At 30.2% G+C, this 22,984-nt stretch overlaps 2 protein-coding genes across 2 annotated transcripts in view; both read right to left on the bottom strand.

Annotated features, from left to right (window-relative positions):
- The window catches only part of LOC127712854 (dynamin-like 120 kDa protein, mitochondrial), a 45,847-nt gene extending 30,589 nt beyond the window's left edge, over positions 1 to 15,258 (bottom strand). Inside the window, 10 exon segments of the mRNA XM_052219460.1 lie at positions 207 to 279; positions 1,150 to 1,222; positions 1,803 to 1,933; positions 2,879 to 2,978; positions 3,889 to 3,960; positions 5,338 to 5,415; positions 5,872 to 5,986; positions 9,806 to 9,882; positions 11,660 to 11,746; positions 15,253 to 15,258. Of these exon segments, the coding sequence (XP_052075420.1) occupies positions 207 to 279; positions 1,150 to 1,222; positions 1,803 to 1,933; positions 2,879 to 2,978; positions 3,889 to 3,960; positions 5,338 to 5,415; positions 5,872 to 5,986; positions 9,806 to 9,882; positions 11,660 to 11,746; positions 15,253 to 15,258 (812 nt within the window).
- Positions 15,259 to 16,239: 981 nt separating this feature from the next.
- LOC127712853 (uncharacterized) lies at positions 16,240 to 22,734 on the bottom strand. Its single transcript, XM_052219459.1, has 4 exons — positions 22,609 to 22,734; positions 21,345 to 21,420; positions 18,744 to 18,785; positions 16,240 to 16,337 (listed from the first exon to the last, which is right to left on the bottom strand). The coding sequence occupies exons 1-4, from the start codon at positions 22,696 to 22,698 to the stop codon at positions 16,240 to 16,242; spliced, it is 306 nt and encodes a 101-aa protein (XP_052075419.1). The 5' UTR covers positions 22,699 to 22,734.
- Between the last annotated feature and the right edge of the window lie 250 nt (positions 22,735 to 22,984).

The following is a 22,984-nucleotide window of genomic DNA, read 5'->3' as shown; positions in this document are numbered from 1 at the left end:
TTCATTCGAAAGTCACATATCAATGTAAATAAGATGATTATGTCATATCAATTTTTTGATTTATCAATCTGAAAGTGCATGCTAAATTGTCTTTGCACATAGATATGGATGTTTTGGGTCCTACTTAATAACCCTTAACCTTACTAAGGCAAACTATAGCGATATCTTCTACATACAAATAATGTGAAAATCCCATTTGTACTTACTTGAATAATTTAGATTTTTGGAAGAACTGTTTCTCGTATTCCTTTATAGTCTGTATACTGTCATTACTGTTACCTATAAAAAAGAACCAACCATTTACATAAATAAACTGTTTACACAGAGATATTTCGTGCCTGTCAGCAGATAATTCAGAAGAAGACAATCTGATGGACAGAAACATTGCTATTTAATTCAAAGTTGCAGGACCATAACATAGAGGGCGGCACCTCAACATGATTGTCAAACTGAGATGTACTGAATGTATTGCAACTTTATAGAAAATATTATTGATCTATCACAAATAGTTCCTATCAAACTTTTGCAGAAAACAATTGTTGACGCCAACGAGACAAAAATTAAATATTTGGCAGATCTTATTAAATGGCTTTTAGAAATTTCAATCAATTTGAAGTTATCAAACTTTTATAAATCATGCTAATATCCTTGATACTATTTATTCTGAACAGCATGCATATGAAATTCATCCTCTTCAATTCACAGATCTATCTCAACAAATTTCATCAAACCAAAATTATTTGTCTACAGTAGGGCAAGTGAAAGATTCAATTTTTGTGTGTTTTCTTATAGTCTTTGAGTCATCAGCCATATTTCTTACTGTTGCACATTTTGTAAAATTTGGAATGAAAAGGCCATATCTAAAAGAAAACTTGTGGTTGTCTTTTGTTACTGTATGTTATATCTGTTTTTTTGTTTCTTGTTTTGTACATAAATCAGGACGTTGGTCTTCTTTTTAGCTTGCAATGAGGTATGGGTTTTGCTCATTGTTAAAGGCAATACTGTGACCTGTAGTTGCTAACATCTACATCAGTTGGTCTCTGGTGGATGATTGCTTATTGGCAATAATACATCTTTTATTTTTATATTGCTCTTTTGGACACATCATAGCTTTAAAATAAATTCAATATAATTTTAAAATAAACTTACCCTTTCCAGTAACTACTGCAAAATAAGCCAACGCATTCATAGGGAACAATTGTCCTGCCAGTATTTGTTTAATCTGCAAAAAGTCAAACACGGTACTAATTATCAACATGAATACCACTGTAGATTCATTATCCCTCGTTGGATACTAATTTTCATGGATTTTACTGGTAAATGCAATCCACAAATATAAATGTTTAACAAATGCAAAAATTGGGAAACCAACCTAATCAAGTATTAAAAAAATGCATTTTTTTCTCAATCCAAAAAAATTCGGAACCAGGAAAGTTATTGACTCACAGTATATATTTTTGCTTCCCAAAATAATCATACTCAATGGTCCAAAATAATCATACTCAATGGTTCAAAATAATCATACTCAATGGTTCAAAATAATCATACTCAATGGTCCAAAATAATCATACTCAATGGTTCAAAATAATCATACTCAATGGTTCAAAATAATCATACTCAATGGTCCAAAATAATCATACTCAATGGTTCAAAATAATCATACTCAATGGTCCAAAATAATCATACTCAATGGTTCAAAATAATTTTGAAGCAAAACAACTAAACATGGTAAATACAAAGAATAAAAATATTATGTTTGACATCTGAACAAAGGCTGTCATTATGAAAATCATGTGTCTTACCCTTTCTGGCTTAACTAAGTTATTTTCCACCATATCAGCCTTGGTAAGAACAAATATTGTACGTTTTCCTTGTGGATCTGTCTCTCTCACAATGTCAGTAACATTACTTCTAGCAGCATCTAAAGACCCAGCTGTAAATGTAAGAAAAATCCTACAATATCTGTAACTTTTGATTAATTACACAAAGCAATAGAATTTATGTGCAGCAGTGGCAGGGCAAATACCTTAAGTTTGAAAATCAAATACTAATGTCTGTCTCAAATGCAGTTTCAGTTGAGTAGTAAAGCCCAGCCAGCAAAATTATAATTTGTTGGAATCAAATCCTAAACAGATACTGGAAGCTCTTGAAATAAGTAATTGTACTATAAAAGATATAATTTGGTAGGGTTTTTGTTGCTCAGTCTTTAGTTTATTATGTTGTGTTTGTATACTGTTGTTTGTGTTTTGGTCTATTTTCGTTTTTTGCCATGGCGATGTCAGTTTATTGTCAACTTTTGAGTTTGAATGTCCCGAGTGTCCCTTTGGTATCTTTCGCCTCTCTGTTAAAGGAGATTTAAAAACTTTAAACATTGAAATGAATTAAAATTGAGGGAAATACAATTGGCAAATTTGATGTATTAATATAATGGAAAAACACGATGTCATTAGCTAGGACAAGGAAAAACACGATGTCAAGCTAGGACAAGGAAAAACACGATGTCAAGCTAGGACAAGGAAAAACACGATGTCAAGCTAGGACAAGGAAAAACACGATGTCAAGCTAGATCAAGAAAAAACATTCTAAAAGTGCAGATGTGTTAGTAAACACATAATTAACAATTGAAACATGTTGTAACTATTCTAGAAAAAAATAGATTTCTGATAAATGTATATCGTTTAATAATAAGAAATTTTACAAAAAACGGAGCAATATTTTGAGTGACTTTGAAGAACTCGTAACAATTGCAGAGATTTTACAAAATCACAAAAACTGCCTGTGATTTTACAAAATCTCAAAATATTATTGGATTTTGTAAAAAAAACTCACTGTAACATACACACAGTACTAATGTTTTCCATATATATAATGACCATACCTTGTATACACAGAATAATGGCATTAAGATTTTCCATATAGGTCCTCACCATGTCTTTGGTATCTTCTCTTGTGTCTTTTGCCATAACAGAAGTCTCAGTCTGAAGGAAAACAAGCATATAAAATAAAGAATAATTGAATATGAATAATATACACACACAAGAGGTTGAACAGAGGCTTCAACAATATAACATTTATATCATTATCATGGCTGCCAGTTTTTATTGGTGGAGGAATCTTTAACCTTCTGCAGGACAGCAGAAAATCCTTGTTGAGAATATTCTATGTTTTCAATCATGTTGCTTCACTCTCTGACTCTTCAAATCTTTCAATCTATCTTATACATGTATTGTCTTAATTTTACATGAACATTAGACTTAACGTATTGAATGAGCATAACAAGTTTAACTACAGTTGTCTCGCACTCGGTTGACTAAAAATTTTGGATGAGTCGAAGTTTTCTCGTGGTCCTGACCTTTGTTCCATATAAATATATGTACTTCGACTCCTAATGTGTGGAAATTGGATGAGTCAAAATTACGATTGACTAGAACTAAATTTACAGTCCCAATGTTAACAAAAGCATTCAAAATTCATTATTTATCTCGAAATAATACACAAATGTCAAAACATGACCTTGGGGATTTAAATTGATTGAAGAGTTAACCTGACAATACATGTGTAATTAAATTTCTGGTCACTGACCACAGACCATAACGTACAAATACATCGATCTGAGACCAGAATATCGATCATCTACCCATATTCATCTGGATTTATTTTAGCCTTACCAAGCTAAGCAAGAGTTGTGTCCCTTGGTTTGTCAAACTTCCGGTTTTTGTTTGAGTCCAACTACGGGCATCTTGAAATATTTCTTTGCTCCGACTGACTTTCAGATAACGAGAGTCGACTGTAATAACATTTACTTTATCTTTTCAACAACCAAGCATACAAATAGCCTTCCAAAATACAATGAATCTTTCATTTCAAATTAACATAATGGCTACTTACAGAGATAATCCCAGGTAAGTCAACTAGTACCATTCTCTGTATACCTGGACCTTTCACTGTCATTGATATACACTGAAAAATATTGATTAGGCCATTTATAAGTTTCAGGGGATCGCATCCAACTGTTTAGATTTTGGGTGTGGGCAAATATTGTATCTTTATGTTTTGCTAAATATTAGCTAAGTTTTTAAAGGGGTAGCTTCATAGAAAAAAAAAATATATATATATAGCATTCAGAAAATTAATTTATACAGAATAACAAACAAACCTATCACGAAGTTCTTCAAAAAATTTACCAAAAAAATGAAAAAAAGAACAATTTCCAAAATATCACTCCTCATTAATATAAAGTCTGTAAAAAATCTATAAAACTTACCTTGAATAATATTCAAAATATCTAATAATAAGCAGTAAATTTCAAACTATATCTATATATAATATCTTCTCTAAATTAGATTGGGTACTATATCTATTTTTTCCATTACTCTTCTTACAATTTCTTTTAATTGTGCAATACAGCTCTGCATTTGGATTGTGATTATATATTTGACATAGCATAGTTTCTGACACAGAATGCATGTGGACTAAGAACTTAAAAATTTGAAATTGGACATTTATCTAATATGGTCCAATATCCAAAATCAGCATATCAAAGAATACCAATAATTCAACTTTTGATGAAATCTTAGAAAAGTATTGTTTCTGGCCCCATTTTCCAAAACAGTTAGGGCCATAACAACCAAAATCAATCAAAAGCTTCCTTTTTTGCTATGGAAGCCTGTGGTACAATTTCATAGAGATCCATAGACTTATATTCAAGTTATTGTCGGGAAACCAGAAAATCCTTTTTTTTTGCCCCTAATTCCTAAACAGTTTGTGCCATAACCCCCAAAATCAATCCCAATCTTCCTTTTGTGATATGGAACCTTGTGGTAAAATTTATGATAGAGATTCATACACTTATTCACAAGCTACTGTCTGGAAACCAAATGTCTTCGCATGACGATGACGCTGACAACGTCATAACATTATACGACCACAAAATTGGGGTCATATAAAAAGGCTCACAAAATGTTTGACTAAAAAAAGACCATATGAAGTGATTATCACTGTGTATCACCTAAGTATAAGTAAATATCAGGATTGTATTATCTTGATGAAGGATTAAATTTTTAAGCTTATTGTTAAAAGAATTTCCAATATCAGTCACAACAAGAAACACCAATACAAAGTCTGTTTATCTGGTTTACCAGTAGGTAATTCAAATTTTCAAAATGTTTTATTGTTATCTAGTCCCTCACATGAACATATATTGACTATAAATTTTTGTATAAAAATGCAAACCTAACCAAATAAACAACTACTAAAAAATGTACAGTATCCTGTCCAAAAAGGAAAGATCGCTGACTGAATGTCCAAACATAAGTAGAATACATATATTTAACGTACCTCCTTACTGACAGTTTGTCCTTCCTGAACACTTTTTTTCATTTACTTTTCTACTTCACTGCGTAATTCTGCCAACTGTCAAAGAAAAATAAATTTAAGTATTATGCAATGACCAATTGGAACAAAAGAAGTTGCATGTGTTGTCATGCTAGGCATACCCAATTTATAATTCAAGTTTTCGTAAGTAATTAGGTTTCTGTCACATCTGAAAAGCGTTCACTCATTACAACTCATCACTTTTAAGTTATTCTGTGTAGTAATTTCTGATAAAACTTAAAAGTGTGACAAAAATATCTGTTTTTATTCAAAATATTGAAAGATTCAAAGTATCTTCAAACAGGAAGTAGGTTTCTAACACAAATGTAGAGTGTAAACCATTACAACTCATTACTGTCAAGCTGCTGATCAAGTATGAAGTAATCCTGAAAAGTTGTAAAAAAATTATTTCAAATTATCTTAATTATTTAATACAATTCAGTTAATTTTTTATATTATGTTAAATTAAAAATTAAATTCTCTGTCTATTTACTTCTGATATTCTTTAGCGAGATCATATTCTGTGTTACCGTCTTTAAATCCTGCTATATGGTATGGTCCTTCACTCAAAGTAACTTTACCTGGAGCTCGTGTCATCATTTCTCCTGATCCTCTGTGGAAAATAAAGACAATTGAAAGGATAATTTTACTACACAATACTACAAAATGGGAAATTTTTAGAACAAGATTATTTCATACTTACATTTTGCGATTTAGATAAAATCATGAAAATATTCCCTTGAATATATTTTTTCTGGAAGCTAATTTCAAAATTTTAGACAAGGAAAACACAAAATTAGAACCACTCAAAAAGATTTTTGCTCCTGTCCTAAGTCAGGTGCCTGTTGTTCAGTGGTTGTCGTTTGTTGGTGTGGTTCATTGGTGTTTATTGTTTCTCGTTTTTTATATAGATTAGACCGTTGGTTTTCCTGTTTGAATTGTTTTACACTAGTCATTTTGGGGCCCTTTATAGCTTGCTGTTCGGTCTGAGCCAAGGCTCTGTGTTGAAGGCCGTACTTTGACCTATAATTGTAAACTTTTTATACATTGTGACTTGGATGGAGAGTTGTCTCATTGGTACTCATACCACATCTTCTTATTTATATTGTTATTATTGCGAACCAAGGCTTCCAAAACGGTCATATATTCCGGACATTTGTATTATGTACGGTAAAAGTCCGGCTGGGCAAAGCATGAAACGGACATCTACTTTTTAGTTTTAAAGGCTTTCTTAAGCTGTTAAGAGACAGTCATTTTAACATAATTCGCGATCTTTTTGACCCAACCTTTTGCCTTTAACAGCCACACATTTCCGGTCATAAAAGTGACATGATCATTAAGTACTATTAAAACAACCCCTACTTTAATACCTTCTCATTTTAATCAAGGCTAATTAGTTGTCGAACAGCTGAAATTTACCTGTTCAGGTGACATGTAAACTATTTTGAACCAGACATTGATCGGTCTATTCAAAATTATTTTCTTACATTTCAGCGGTTTGCATCTAATTAATTTAGTCAAAAAGATTTAAATTATCAGAAATACGTTTACAAATATGATTTGATGAAAAAATTAAAAAGGTGAAAATGAAAAATCGTCATAACCACGTTGTTTGAACCAGAGACATGTTTGAACTAGTACACTAGTGCGCATGTTTGCAGGTGTGAAATTTAATTATGCAGCCTAATTTCTTCAAAAAATGCTTAAATTGTCATTGATACCTTTTTCTCGCGTTTATTTTGAATATTTTCTTGAAGAAATAACGTAGAAAGAGCTACTTACACTCATTCATGCTTTGCAAACGTACACAGAATTTACATATCCGTCTCTGGTCCATGTTTTACCATTGTCAAGATAACATCCGGTTTAAAAACGAAAGTAAAGTTTTTGACAACGTTATTTTGCACAAATAAAGAGTCTAAGGCAGATATAAGTACGCTGATGTTGCACACTTCGAATGATGCACTGCCAATTTAACAGTTTACGTCAGAACTTAGAATTTGAATCAAAGAAAGTTTAATATTGTTTTTTTTTAATGTCAATCATTGGGATGTCCAACTCGGCAACTGATTACCATAATTGCCTTTTGTTTATTTAGTCTTAAGGGATTAAACTCGGGATAATATATAAAATGTCCGGCTGGCAAAAAATAATTTTGGAAGCCCTGTTGCGAACCAAATGAAACTTTTCCATAAATTCATATCCTATTGGTCGGTCAATCTATTTAAACTTTTGTCAGTTCTATTGTCCCAGTGAATAAATACAATAGCTTTTGTTCTCTGTGTAGTTTATTCACTGGGACCATTAAATTTCTTCAAAGAGAAATTCATCACTCTTTGATTAATTTACCGGAGTAAAAAAATTATCTTCTAAATAGATGAAAATACATTTTGTAAGAATTATATCTATTCTTATTTTTTATTTTAAATATTTGGTAGAAGATACATTTATATAAACAGTAATAGTGTATACATTGTCACTTGGCTGTCACTATTTAATTTACAGGTAAGCTTTTTGTAAAAGCTATATTTTCTATAAAATTATTGACATTTATGGCGCTAAATATATTTGCCGTCTTTGCAGCCCGTCTTTATGACGTTAAGTTTTACTATGACGATGTTATTTTAATTTGATTACGGCAGTTTATTATTAGATTGTATTTGGACACACAAGATTTTATAAGAGAGCATAATTGGTAAGCATATTAGCATTTATTTCTTTAGAAAGAATTGTAACTATGTTCCATAAATGAAATATATTCATTTTTGATTTAATCTTTTGTGCAAACTTTGTACTTTATTAGAAAACATGTTTCTTTATCTTTTATTATGATTGAGAAGTAATTAATGCACTGTTTATTCTTTTTATGATTAAAGGAATTTAGTTTTACTGTTATTTATGATTTATAATTTATGTATTTAAAGAGAATCATATTGTATACATCGTATTCAACATAATTAAAGAACTGATTTGATACACATACTTGACTTAGTTTTTGATTTACTGTGTGGATCAAACATGTTTCAAATAAAATAAACTGCTTCCCTGAGCGGAGCTGGATACGCCCACAGAGGTCCAACCCTGAACAGTTGGGGCAAAAATGGACACAATATTCAAGCTTGATACAGGTCTGAATTTGGATTGTAATTAAATATTTGACATATTATAGGTTTCTGAATAAATGTAGTCAAAGAACTTGAAATTGGTTATATGAATTGAATTTATATTCAATTAAAGATTTCTTGCTGTTGTGCAATACACTATGCTGTTGCGCAATACTTAGTAAATCTGTTGTCAGACTATAAAAAAATAAAATTTATAAAATTCTAAAGGGAGCTTACATCAATAGATATAATCAATTCACCAAAGTTTCATAAGAATTGCTGAAAGCATTTTTGAGTTATCCCATAACTCGGAAATGTAAAATCTAAAATTTATAAAATTCTAAAGGGAGCTTACGTCAATAGATATCAACAATTCATCTAAGTTTCATGAGAACTGCTGAAAGCATTTTTGAGTTATTGTCCAAAAACTGAAAAATCCACCTTTTTTTTATGAATAAAACCCAGTGACTTGGAAACGTAAAATCTAAAATTTATAAAGATCAAAAGGGAGATCATGTCAATAGATATAAACAATTAACCAAATTTTCTTGCAAGTTGGTGAAAGCATTCTTGAGTTATTGTCCGAAAACTGGAAAATCCCCCTTTTTTTAATGAATAAAACCCCATGACTCAGAAACGTAAAATCTAAAATTTATAAAAAATGAAAGGGAGCTCACGTCAATAGATATAAACAATTCACCAAAGTTTTATGCAAATTGGTTAAAGAGTTTTTGAGTTAATGTCCGACATGTTGACGACGGACAGACGGACGGACAGAGGTATACCATAATACGTCCCGTTTTATTTGTCAAACACAAGAAAAAAACAAATTTAAAAAGGAACAATGGTTAAAAATTTTGTCAGAAATCAGCTTTCATTAATATTTGAATCACTCTTTACATTCAACTGATTAAAAATATGTTATTGATATGAAATAAAAACAACAGCACAAGCAGTTTTGTGAGCGTAAAACATGGAATTTCACCTTTTAGAAAATATTTTTTTTTTTCTCAGGTAAATTGATCAATGAGTGATGAATTTCTCTTAAAAGAAATTAAAGGTCCCAGTGAATAAACTACACAGAGAACAATAGTTATTGTATTTATTCAATGGGACAATAGAACTGACAAAAGTTTAAATAGATTGACCAATAGGAGACAAATCTGTGGCAAAGTTTCATTTGGTTCGCAATAAAATCACGAAATTTTAACTCCAAAAAAAACCTGTGAAATTAATCCTCTCTGATTTAGTTTTTTGGTGGAATAACACATCATCAGAACAATAAAGAGCTCTGATTGGATTATAAGATACAGAAATTTTCTATTTACCTTGGAAATATTCTTGCACCAGCTATCATTTCTAAAGTACTTGTTTTCCCAGAACTCTGGTCTCCTACAACTACAACCTGTAAACAGAATTTTACACTACAAACAACCTTTCAATCATATAAAGAGGGGCCTAGTTGGCCAAAAGGTCTAAATAGTTCATCTACTGTTTCACTAGCCTGTCAACACTGAAGTTGTGAGTTCAAAACTTGCACGTGGCAGGTGTGTTCAACTCCAATCTTTAATGAAGGATTGTCAATTTTCCTGTCGAAATTTAATGGTTCTCTCCAGCCACTCTGGCTTCCTTTACTAATAAAAACTGACTGCCACAATATAGCCAATACTGCTGAAAGTGGTGTTAAACATCAATAATCAATCAATCAATCAATCAGTTTGTAAATGTGTTTCTTTTTATCCGATTTTGATAACAATAATTTATTTGATTTCAACTCATCTTTAATGATTCAGAACAGACTAACATGGTTAGAAAGTGCATCATAAGCCTTATAAGGCTGGCTGACTATTTTGTATTTGTAAATTTGTATTAATAAGTTAGTTCATGTTGCACTATATCCTTTTTCTTCTAAAAAAATCATTTAAATTCAATTGATACCTAAACTGGAGCATAATGAACTCTCTGTCTGTATTATACAGTTAATTCTGTATTTCAAAAACAAATTTATAAAAACAATACACTTACTCCTCACTTTTAAAGTTTTATACTTTTGTGGACTGTTGACCATACATGATTGTCACTAAGAACAGTTGATAGGTTGATTCAATTAACATTAATAGGTTTCTTTTCTTTGCTACACAAGAAAGGTGTTTGTACTGATAATTTAAAAATTCATACAATCATTTAATATGCTTTTAGTTGTTTTTTTTTTGCTTCGAGTCATTCTGGATTCGGATTCGAAGTTAAATGAATCCATGTGAACAAATACAGTCACCAGAAACAAATTGTGTTACTTATGTCCCCCTTACAATCAGCAAATTAAAAGGACATTATTGTGCACATTAATCATACCTACCCTAGGTAAGTAATCTTGTGTATTGTATGTGGAATCATATCTGCATGTACCTACCCTAAGTAAGTAATCTTGTGTATTGTATGTGGAATCATATCTACATGTACCTGCCTTAGGTAAGTAATCTTGTGTATTGTATGTGGAATCATATCTTCATGTACCTACCCTAAGTAAGTAATCTTGTGTATTGCAAGTTGAATCATATCTACATGTACATGTACCTACCCTAGGTAAGTAATCCGGAGTATTGTATGTGGAATCATAACTACATGTACCTACCCTGGTAAGTAATCCTGAGTATTGTATGTGGAATCATATCTACATGTACCTACCCTGGTAAGTAATCCTGAGTATTGTATGTGGAATCATATCTACATGTACCTACCCTAGGTAAGTAATCCTGAGTATTGTATTTGGAATCATATCTACCTACCCTAGGTAAGTAATCTTGTGTATTGTATGTGGAATCATAATTACCTACCCATGGTAAGTAATCTTGTGTATTGTATGTGGAATCATATCTACCTACCCTAGGTAAGTAATCTTGCGTTTTGTATGTGGAATAATATCTACATGTACCTAACCTAGGTAAGTAATCTTGTGTATTGTATGTGGAATCATATCTACCTACCCTAGGTAAGTAATCTTGTGTTTTGTATGTAGAATCATATCTACCTACCCTAGGTAAGTAATCCTGAGTATTGTATGTGGAATCATATCTACCTACCCTAGGTAAGTAATCTTGTGTATTGTATGTGGAATCATATCTACCTACCCTAGGTAAGTAATCTTGTGTTTTGTATGTGGAATAATATCTACATGTACCTACCCTAGGTAAGTAATCTTGTGTATTGTATGTTGAATCATATCCTGATAGTTCATCTAATACATCGGAGTACATATCTATTAAGGACTTCTGCAAAAATAAAGAAAATCACAAAATAAATTTAATTTGACTAAAAAGGTATTTCTGAAAAACAAAGATATGAACACCAAATATTCTGAAATTTCCATATTACAAAGTATGATTAGTATTTTTTTCTCAACTTATTTTTTCTGACTTATATCAATGATTTTATAAAGATAACATCATGGACTTACATAGTTTAATCACTAAAAACTTTTTTTTTTAATTAAATCCTGAGAACAAAAGCACAAACCATTCCAGGACTAGGATATGAAACACTAAAAGTTTTGTTTTGTTTTTGCAGTTTCAGTTAAAAAATGTCTTTCAAGACAAGGGAGATAACAAAACTTTATATCCAGCATGTTCATATCAAAAGCTATGTACACTGTTGAAGTCTATCCCAAAAATATCAATTAGTTTTTATCTAATTTCCAGACACAAAGTAGTGATTAAAGGAATGATAAGTAGTTATAATTTTACCCTCGATCTAAAATAAGTTGTAAAATTCAATTCAAACTTATTACTTCTCAAACATTAAACAAATAAAATTTAAAAAAATATATGAATGTCTGTAAATGTCTAATGTAGAGTTTATATATCAAAATTGTCTATCTACACCAAAATATATTATATTCACTGTAAAGAATGTAGCTCAAAACTGTTGCAAGAGTAGTTTTTACTTGTGGTTATGCAGTCTTAAGTCTTGTTTGGCTTATTTGGAGGTTCTTAACATCGTGAATTTTTAAATCTAAAAGTTAATGTCAAAACAAAATCTTGAATTTAATTAATAAAATCAATGGTTTAGATAATCTTCAAAACTCATATCATTTCATAACTCTAAGACTTTCATAGTATATTTCAATATAATCTGTGTAAGATATTTAAAAGACAAAGAGCAGTTTAATGCATAACTGTTTCCCTTTTATACAAAATCAAGAAGGAAATAAGTGCAAACTAGCCAACTTATGCACAGGTAGCAGGTCTGTGTTCACATTCAGAAGATATATACATTTGTACTTTATTTTAAATATGAGGTCTGTTGTGTCATTCACTAGAATAGGAAATTTGAAAAAATTTCTTAACTTACAAATTTAAATGGAACCTGGAAGAAAATGTGATTTAGTCAACTTAAGGTGGTACCCAACACCTTGACTAATATTAATTTGGCTCGTTTAATTTTCATAAAATTTTGACAAAATGTTTACTTTGACCCTCTGACAAAAATATAAAAATTTCAAAAAATTTGAACCAACCACTTTATCAGAAAAATTTCATTGGTTATATAGCAGTTTGACAAACACTAATTTTGATCATTGAGAAGCTTAATATTTCCTTAACAATACAACGTAATTAAAACGTTTAGCTAATTTTTACAGAGTTATCTCCCTGTAGTGTTAGGTACCACCTTAATCAACAATCTTTTCAGTTTATAGTGTTTAGGTATTAAAACACATGGAAATGTTGGTGTCAGGAATCGTCTGGAAAATTATAATTGAACAATGTTCTGATTTGATAAATGACAAGCAGAACCATACCTTTACTTATATTTCATTGAACATTCATGCATGTCTGAGTTCTTTTACTAAGTATTTTTCAATTTTATGTTGTTTTTAAAAGGTTCAATTTCCTTTTGATAGCATACAATTTCTGCTTAACTTATTTGCCTCTCGTTTGGTTGAAATATTATGCCCTTGCTTTGTCCTTCAAACTCAACATCTGCAAACTTTACAATCAATGTTATTTTAAACGTCTTTTCTCCTTTCAGTGTGTGGAAACATAAGACTTTTTGTAAATGGTCTTTCTTGTTTATCAATTCAATATTAGCATCTGACATTTTTTTCTTGAAACTCACCCTCAATTGACTTTCTTTCCTGTTTTTTCTTCCTTAATTAACAACTGTTTCCTTAAGTCTTTATTCTCGGCTTCTAGTCTCTCTACCTCTTTTTGGTATCTCATCTATATAACAATTAAAACATGATATGTTAAAAGCCATATTATTTGTACAGTAATAAGTTAACTAACAATATTTTCATAATTATGAGATTATAAAACATCGTTTTGTTAAGTTTTTTGGCATATATATAAAATTCTAAAATATTTTGTACCGGTAAATCTTTAAACCATAAATATTTGTTTACAATAAGAATAAAATGATAAAACCATAAACTACAAAATAAACTTCAGTCGCTGAAAAATGAAGTAGTAGATTAAAGTAGTCTTTAATGTTCCAGAAAAGAATGACCAACATTTTTAGCAAATGAAGATGGTTGTACTAGAATATTCAACAATAAAAACATATTTAAATAATTTTGACTACCTATATATTGAGACTTAAGTGCATTACTGGTAAAGGTCATTACAGCAATAGTAATTATCCATTTTTCTGGTATTATATCCTAGGTACATTTGTAGAAATGTAGAAAAGTTATTGTCTTACTCTAAAGTGAACATTCAAAATATCAATAAAAGTTTTTACCTTCTTCGAATAATTCAAATGGTATGATTCTGAAACAGTGGTTCAGTGAAAATTGAAATGGCCTTCATTTTATAGAAGGTAGTAAAATTATAAGGTCCTACCCAAAAGGGAACTTAAGTAATTGTCTGAAAATCATTTTGACCATTTTGAGAAAGTTTGTGTGGCATAACTCTAGAACATTACATGGTAGAAGTAATATCCAAAAGTTTAAGGTGTGAGTCAACAATTTCCCGTCTAATTTTTTGGCATAATAAATGATACAATGTTGCTGTGTTGTATACAAACATCATCAACAACGTTTACTGTGGAGTCAATATCATTTGTCGGGTATAAAATTTCATAGATTTTAAAGATATAGGTAAACCATGAATTAAAATATTCAACGAAATGTAAATTTTCTAAAGGCTTGTCAGCTGAATATGACAAAACAACAAAATTCAATATTGACGAAAACACAATATTTCCTTAATCCATAAAAATTGGTACCCACAAAAAATAATCGAATCCACAGTAGAATAAATTACAAAGTCATAGAAAGCAGATTGTACCTGAATGTTCATCATCTCTTCTTGTATTTCTTCAATTTTTTTCTTTTTCTGGATTCTGTAAGACATATAAATGTATGTAAATATATATGGCCCTCTGAAACACTGATTTACAAACAACTTCTATTAAAAGTGGATGTTTAACACAAATCCCTTTACCCAGAAGATGGGACATCATACCTTGCTCACATTTTCACATTTCCATGAAATAAAAGGCTCCATACTTTTGTAGGCATAAAAATTAATTGATGACTATGGTTCCAAACTCATTGAAAGCAAGATGTATGCCAGAAACCAGATCCACCTTTCAAGTGTCTATATGAGATGTTTTTTTGTCAACTAAGAGTTTGGTAGTGCCATATTTGGTCTTTGTTGAATCAATTCATACCTTGTCTACACTTGTGCTGATTAAGAGTTTGCCAAATGGTGTGGCCACTTGCACATAGCTGAAGACATAAAGTCACATTATGCTTGAGTTATCTGTATGGCAATACCTTCATTGTATTATTTTTCTAATATTTTAGTAAATTTTAATCAATAGAAATTAGTATTGCTTCAGTACATTAGCAATATTAGAGGCAATGTCACATGCTAAGTCTGATATCTGACTGTGACTCAAGTCTCTATCTGTATCATGCCTGTAAGAGAAGGCCGTACCTTGACCTATAATGGTTTACTTTTATAAATTGTAACTTGGATGGAGAGTTGTCTCATTGGCACTCATACCACATCTTCCTATATCTATTGTAATCTGATGTTGATCTAGTGTCATCATTTCTGTATTGGTGATTGTTATTGTAATTTGATGTTCTTCTGTTGCCACCATTCTCATATTGATATAAGGGTGTTGTTTGTTGTTTGGTAAATATTGTATGGTTTGGTCTTTTATGTGTATGGTAAGTCTTAAAGGGCCCAAATGTCAATAAATGCATTCATATATTTCTTAAAACTTCATTTTAAAGAAGGTGTTTAAAACATGACATTGCTGTTGACATCAAAATAATCAAAGTAGAACACAGTAAAATGAAAGAAAGGTTAACCGAATCAAACCCAGGTAGAATTAGAATTAAATTAAACCTTGTCTGCCCATCGGCGTCAAGATGGTCAATCTAAGAAAATTTGATTTATCAGTATCTAAAAAGCGACAAAATGTCTGTTGTAAATAGATCTTATTAAGAAAATCGAAGTATGCCACTTTAACTTTTGTCATAAATAATAAACAATTCAAAAATGACAAAAAACTTTGTAATTCAACTGTATATAATTCATTAGTTTTTGTGTTATTAAATTTCCATGATTTTTTTTTCCTACAATAAATTAATCCTTTTAGGAAATGTTTTTTGCACTTCGTTAGGGTCTGCAAAACATAGCAAAAATCACATTTACTGTTAAATAAGATTTTAAATTGGTGAGTAAGTCTCATTACACAATATTTACTGAAATACTAAAATAACAAAGAGAATTTCAAGACTCATACTCTTTTATAAAGCATTGAAATATTTATTTACTTTTTTAGCATTTTCATCATCAGAAGACCTTCCAAATCCTATGATTGGTACAGATCGCCTAAGATCTAAATCTGAAAACATAGATAATGTTTTATAACATATGCCCACTTAAATTACTCCTTATACAGTGTCATTATAGATGCCAATTTACCAACTGGTAAAGTGGACCTGCCTACTGGACTGCTTCTCCTCTAAAAATTGACTCATTCATAATCTACTGAATGAATCTTACTTTTCTTTGATAAGAAAAATGTGCCTTGATTAGACAGGCTTTTTAAATCCTAAATTGATTAAAATGATTGTCAAGGGAAAACAGAAGAAATATGTAGTTGTTTATCTTCAAAAAATGTTATATATAATACATTAAAATAGTATGAAAAGTATTCAATATCCCAAAAATAATATTTCACATCAAGATCAAATATTAGATTCCTTATTTGTAAGTCAATAATAATCAAAGTATTTCAGAGGTAGGCAACTATGTGTGACAATGTTTTTTGTAATAATGATTTCTAAAATATAGATTTTAGGTTTACATGTTTATCAAGTCTTTACCTGGTTTGAGATTAAAAATTTTCTCTTTCAGTCTAAGACACAATGATATATGATTTCAATATGACAACCAGTGTATATTGGCTCTACTTTAAGTAATGTACAAGAAGTTTATATATCCATAGAATTCCAATATCAGCACACAGATGATTAAAGAACAATTATTGATAAAAATACCCCTAATCTCATTTCATTAATAGAAAGAGATTTAAAAATATATAAAAGCAGTAACTATATTTTTGAACTGATACAGCATATATGTGTTAATTAAGCAACCAGTCAAGCACAGTTGGTGATATGTCATGAATATTAAGGGGTCATATATTAGAAGGAGGTAATATTTGGTTTTTTAATGACTTAATTTGAAAAAAGAGTTATTTTCTAATGACGCCATATTGGAGGTCAACATGCACAAATCATTTAAATCAACCAAATATAACTTGTTAAAAGTTGCCAGACTTTGAAAAAGTTTTTTTTATTCAACAATCTTCATTTGTTTAAGCCTTGTATTGATCATCACTTTGATCTATTAAGGATCTCTATGTAACATTGCTGCCAAGGATGATCATTCCAACTCAAATTAGGTCATATTTAACTATCTATTCTATTGACTGTCATGGGTATTACGGAATGCATATGATCCATGAAATAAAATGCACAGATCCAATACTTCTGCTATACTTATTGTAAGCCAGTGTTCAATTACAAATTTTTTTTTACCGAAGAATGTCATACATTTATAATTTCCTCTATTTTTCTTTCTTAATTCATATTTTTTTTACCTGTGAAAAAACTGATAATCTATAATTTGTCCTAAAAAAATCTTAAATGACAATGATCCAAATACTATAAATTCAGGATTTCTGCTATTTTTGTATTATTGCAAAAAAAATTGCAACAGGATAAGTTTTGAAAAAATAAATCTCTTATTTAAAATTTTTATAGCATTGTTTTGTATGCATCATTTTCTGTAATTGTAAGAATCAATCAAGATTTTTGTCCATTGTTCTACAATCGCAATAATAAATGAATGCAAAATTTTCTGAATTTACAGTATATCTTGATGCATTCTTCATGCTTGTTTTGGCTTATTCTATTTGCTTAAGAATACAATGTCTATGAACATGCAGTAAACATGCAGAGTCAAGATATCACTTGTGTGCAGAATTAATTTCAGGGAAACTTTTGGTTTTCTTTATTGTCCAAACTTGATTTCTTTTCAAAATTTGCATATAAATGAAAAAAAAAAGAATTTTGAGGCAGAAGTAAACATATTCAAAATTTTAAAAAATAGGTTTGATAAAAATAAAATAAACTTGATTAAAAAGTTGCAAAAATGTTTTAAATTTTCTAGTAATACTAAGCACTGAATAGAATAAACTAAAAGTTAAAAATGAGTATAAAGAAAAAATATAAAAAGAAATCAAAGATGTAAAAGATTGGATATAAGATTTAACAAACAATTAAATATGTAAAGTTTAATCATGAAAACCATTAGATTATACACTTGTTTTTTCCCTGCAACATAACAAATGTCACTTGAAAGTACTTGAATTTGAGTGGAACCACATATCTATTATTTCATGGGGAATCAGAACAACGAAATGATATGAAATACAAATTTTCAAATTTTGTGAGATAAGCAAAGCCTAAAACCATGAATTCAAAGACCTACTAACCAATGGTTCCTGACAAAATTGAAATCTTCAAAATTAAGAGTAAAAAAAATTTCACTGTATTCAGAATACTTTAGATAATATCAAAACCTTTCGTGGAATTTGTGAACCATTGAAGAAGAAACTAAAATCTTAACTTCTTTAAACTTTTTCAAATATCTCTTGTAACATCTAAAAGATTTGATCAGTTACAAGATGTGTATACCCTTATGTACTTTTCAAAATGAAATGGAGTTTTATTCTACATACCTGTGAGATCTTGAGATGGATGAAGCAAAGCACCACTTGAACCTGACAAAATACAACAGTTACTATTAAGAATGCACATACAGGGAACCATCATAATGATATGCAGTCTTTGCAAGCCATAAATGATCATAAAATTATCAGGATTTCAGATTGCTAGATGAATAGTCAGTAATAGGAGTAATATTCATTTTTGTGGTTGGAGAAAAATTTCTTCCTAAACAAGTAACTAAGTAAAGAATGAAAGATTTTCTCATAACAAGACTGATGTAGTGGCAATATACCGGTATTCCTAATTACCCTACAATCAGTCAATTTTTTTTAATACTGTGGATTCATTTATTTTCGTGGGTATCAATTTTTGTTGATTGAGGAAACATTACACTTTCGTGGATGTTTAATTTCATGGTTTTGCTAAAGTCTGCATACAAGCCTATGGAAAATTTGTAATTCGTTGAAAATTTAAATTTTCCCTGAACCCAGGAAATCCACAAAAATTGGTATTCAACGAATAATAATGAATCCACAGTATGCTGAATTTCAAATGAAATGTCACCTATCAGGAAAAATCTAAAGGAACATTTCATTTCACATCAAATGTTTATGGCATTTGATTTATCAGGATAAATTCATAGTAAATAGTTGAATTGCTTATCAAGAATAAAGTAATTACTAGGTCCATTATTTGTATTTGAGTTATTCATCTTTTTTAAATAACAGTATTTAAAAGTTAATGAGACAAATCAGTCAGTAATGTAACTTAGGGAAGACTATCAATTGTCCTTAGTACTGAAGGAAACCAAAGAAGTGCAAAAGTTTGCACCTGTCCTAAGTCAGGAATCTGATTACAGTAGTTGCCGTCTGTTTATGTAGTTCATACGTGTTTCTCGTTTCTCGTTTTTATATAGATTAGACCGTTGGTTTTTCGGTTTGAATGGTTTTACACTAGTAATTTTTTGGGGCCCTTTATAGCTTGCTGTTCGGTGTGAGCCAATGCTCCGTGTTGAAGGCCGTACCTTGACCTATAATGGTTTACTTTTATAAATTGTAACTTGGATGGAGAGTTGTCTCATTGGCACTCATACCACATCTTCCTATACCTATATATGATAAACTATGGAATAAAGTCCAAATAACAATCTTAATAAAAGAATGATAGTATGCATGACCTTCTCCATGGTGCTTTGGTGAACAATGTTTCCAATATGAATATGGTCTGTCAGTTGCTTTGTTTTTAGTGAAAAAAAATATACCAGTATATGAAATCTCATTTAAAATTAAAGTTATGTATTCTAGTAAGTACAAGCAAACAAATACACATATATGTGTTATATTATATTTGTAAGTGTATACTGCACATTATGCATATTGTATTACAATAATTTTATCACAATAATGACATAAAAAAGATCAATTTAATAACCTTTTTAAAACAAACTAAAAAAATAAGTACAACAATTATATTACCAAATTCTTCAAAGGGTTCTGTTTGTTCAGGAAACAGATCTTCAGATTAGCAAATAATAATTTTGACAATAAACAGATCTTCATAGTCAATAAAAATTTATAATTTTGTGAACTTGGTTTGTCTGAAATCTTAACAGAACTCTGATAGTTTGCAAAATGTGCGATTCATTTCACTTTCTACTTAGTACTTTGGTTGAGTATATCAAGTATGAAATAATATAAACTATAAGTAAAATTTAGGCTTTAGTTTGTGTTTTTAATTTTTTGTTTCAGCTGTACAAGTCATCAACATCCATAATAATTGATATCAAGTTATAAATAAAACTATTCACAGAGAAGTGAATTACCTGCCATAAAAAACAAATTTCAGAACTCAACATGATTTTTTTTCACAATTTCTCTGTATTTTCTATTAGTTTGCAGGGTCCAATAAATGACATATTCCAAATGAGTTCTTTTAAGTCATGCAATTATGAACTTATCTCCAATTCTAACTTTAAATAAACATGTTTTTAAAATAAATAAATGGGGACGTACACACGGACGGACAAGGATAAAACTTAATGCCCCCTCCACTACGGCATAAAAAATCTTCAAAAGCCAAACAAGGATCATTCCCTATATATGTTGAGATAAACCCCTGTCATTCTAATTGGCAGTTATTTGTGTACTTGTCCTCTAAATATGAAGACCATAGAGCTACCCCTGGAACATTTATCTATTTGTCCCCAAGAAGTAAACATGTAATGGTAGGAAAACCTTCATGTCAACTAATGGATGGTTAATTATTTTAACACTATACTTTCTATGCCTAATAATACTTTCGCATTACTTCTTAGTTTTATACTATTGATTTTATTTTTCTATATGTAACTGATCTAATCAAATAAAAAGTTCTGCTAAGTTACAATATTTTCACATCTTAATTCAGTGATTTAAGAATTGGGTATGGCAGCACCACTTTCCACATCACCAGCAATTTAAAATAAGATAGTGTTTGTCAATTTAAGCCTGCCCCCATCTTGGCAGAAAAAGGCCAAACTTTCCCTAACAGTGACCTTAATTTTTCAATAAGCATGTGCTGTCTGAGAAAACAAATATTGACAAGCTTATAGCTACAACTTAAGATGAACTTACTTGTGACTGCTAGGGAACTTTTACTGAGTAAATCTTTGTAACCTTTTAGATCTGGTAGGTGACTTGTAAACCACCCCTGAAAATACATGTTTATAGCAAAATAAAGTAAAAATTCAATAAAAATTATTCTTTTATTGACTATTAAAATCATTTGTTTAATATTTTTCTTTCAAATAAAAAAAAAATTTATAAAAGGATTATAAAAGAATATGTTGAATATTCTGAAATTTTGATAGATTTATATTATAATACATTTGTAAAGTAGAGAAACATAAAGTTAACCAATAACAATCCATGTATATCACATTTACAATGACATATGTCTTTCTCATGTGAACATCAAGCCAGTGATTTTCAGAGTTGCTTTGCTGATTTTAGAACAGAACTAGATCAATGTAGTTGTAAATAAGAATGCCCTTTACCTGCAGATGTTACTTTAATATGTGTCAAGGGGCTGTAACCCAATGAACTTAAGAATGCCCTTTACCTGCAGATGTTACTTTAATATGTGTCAAGGGGCTGTAACCCAATGAACTTAAGAATGCCCTTTACCTGCAGATGTTACTTTAATATGTGTCAAGGGGCTGTAACCCAATGAACTTAAGAATGCCCTTTACCTGCAGATGTTACTTTAATATGTGTCAAGGGGCTGTAACCCAATGAACTTAAGAATGCCCTTTACCTGCAGATGTTACTTTAATATGTGTCAAGGGGCTGTAACCCAATGAACTTAAGAATGCCCTTTACCTGCAGATGTTACTTTAATATGTGTCAAGGGGCTGTAACCCAATCAACTGAATGACATTTGAAACAAAACACCCTCAATAGTCAATATTGTACACTTTAAGATAAAAATCTGCTCAATATCTACAAGTGGAGAAAAAGGGCCTGTCACACTGATGGGTATCAGAGGGATAGAATGATGGACTGAGTAACATAAGTTACATAATTACATCCTGGCTAATGAGTGATGTGAGCTTAAAAAGTATGAAACTAAGAATTCTTTAGCTGAAAATGTTCAAATCTCATTATTTTGTCTTAAATGTTTGTACATGTATTAAGTTTGTGGTATCATATAGGTTTATTTGTGTAATTTTATGTATAGCAGCATGCACACACTTATTGTTTGGAGAAATGTGCAAGGCCCACTAGCATGACTAGTATGGTAGATTTGTAAACAATGTAAACCATTTTGTCAACTGTGAATTTCATCATTGAATAATTAAAATTCTATTTTGTCTGGGTAAAATGTATAATAAGTAACCTTTTCTGGAAGATGAATACTCCTTAATGTTCTCAGGACATTATTTTTGACATGATCCAATGTTTCTGACTCTGGCAGATAATCCTTCATCCATTCTATATCTGGAATATACTGCTTCAATTCTTCATATTTGTAATAAAATAAAATTACAAATCTTCATTCGAAAGATGCAATGATAAGAGACAAAATGAAAACAAAATCATGAATTTCAAAACAAAATTACAAAACATGTTGAAAATTAACAAAGATTTATTTACAAATATCTTTTAAACTGTGTTTCCACATAGTTTTTCTTTCTAAGTCACTTTATAGTTCATACAAACAGCATTTCAAAGAGAAGCACTATTAAAAGGCCATGGAATAGACATGATAGGGA

This window comes from Mytilus californianus, unplaced genomic scaffold (genome assembly GCF_021869535.1).
Source record: "Mytilus californianus isolate M0D057914Y unplaced genomic scaffold, xbMytCali1.0.p SCAF_8, whole genome shotgun sequence".
In the NCBI taxonomy this organism is placed as follows: domain Eukaryota; kingdom Metazoa; phylum Mollusca; class Bivalvia; order Mytilida; family Mytilidae; genus Mytilus; species Mytilus californianus.
Note: the sequence above shows the minus strand (reverse complement) of the source record. Positions and strands in the feature narration are given on the sequence as shown.

Coding starts and splice junctions, on each gene's coding strand:
- LOC127712853 (XM_052219459.1), bottom strand. CDS start 22,698: ATGAAGGATTATCTGCCAGAGTCAGAAACATTGGATCATGTCAAAAAT. Junction 21,421..22,608: donor GTATTCATCTTCCAGAAAAG/GTTACTTATTAT, acceptor ATGTATTTTCAG/GGGTGGTTTACAAGTCACCT. Junction 18,786..21,344: donor AAGTTCCCTAGCAGTCACAA/GTAAGTTCATCT, acceptor GTATTTTGTCAG/GTTCAAGTGGTGCTTTGCTT.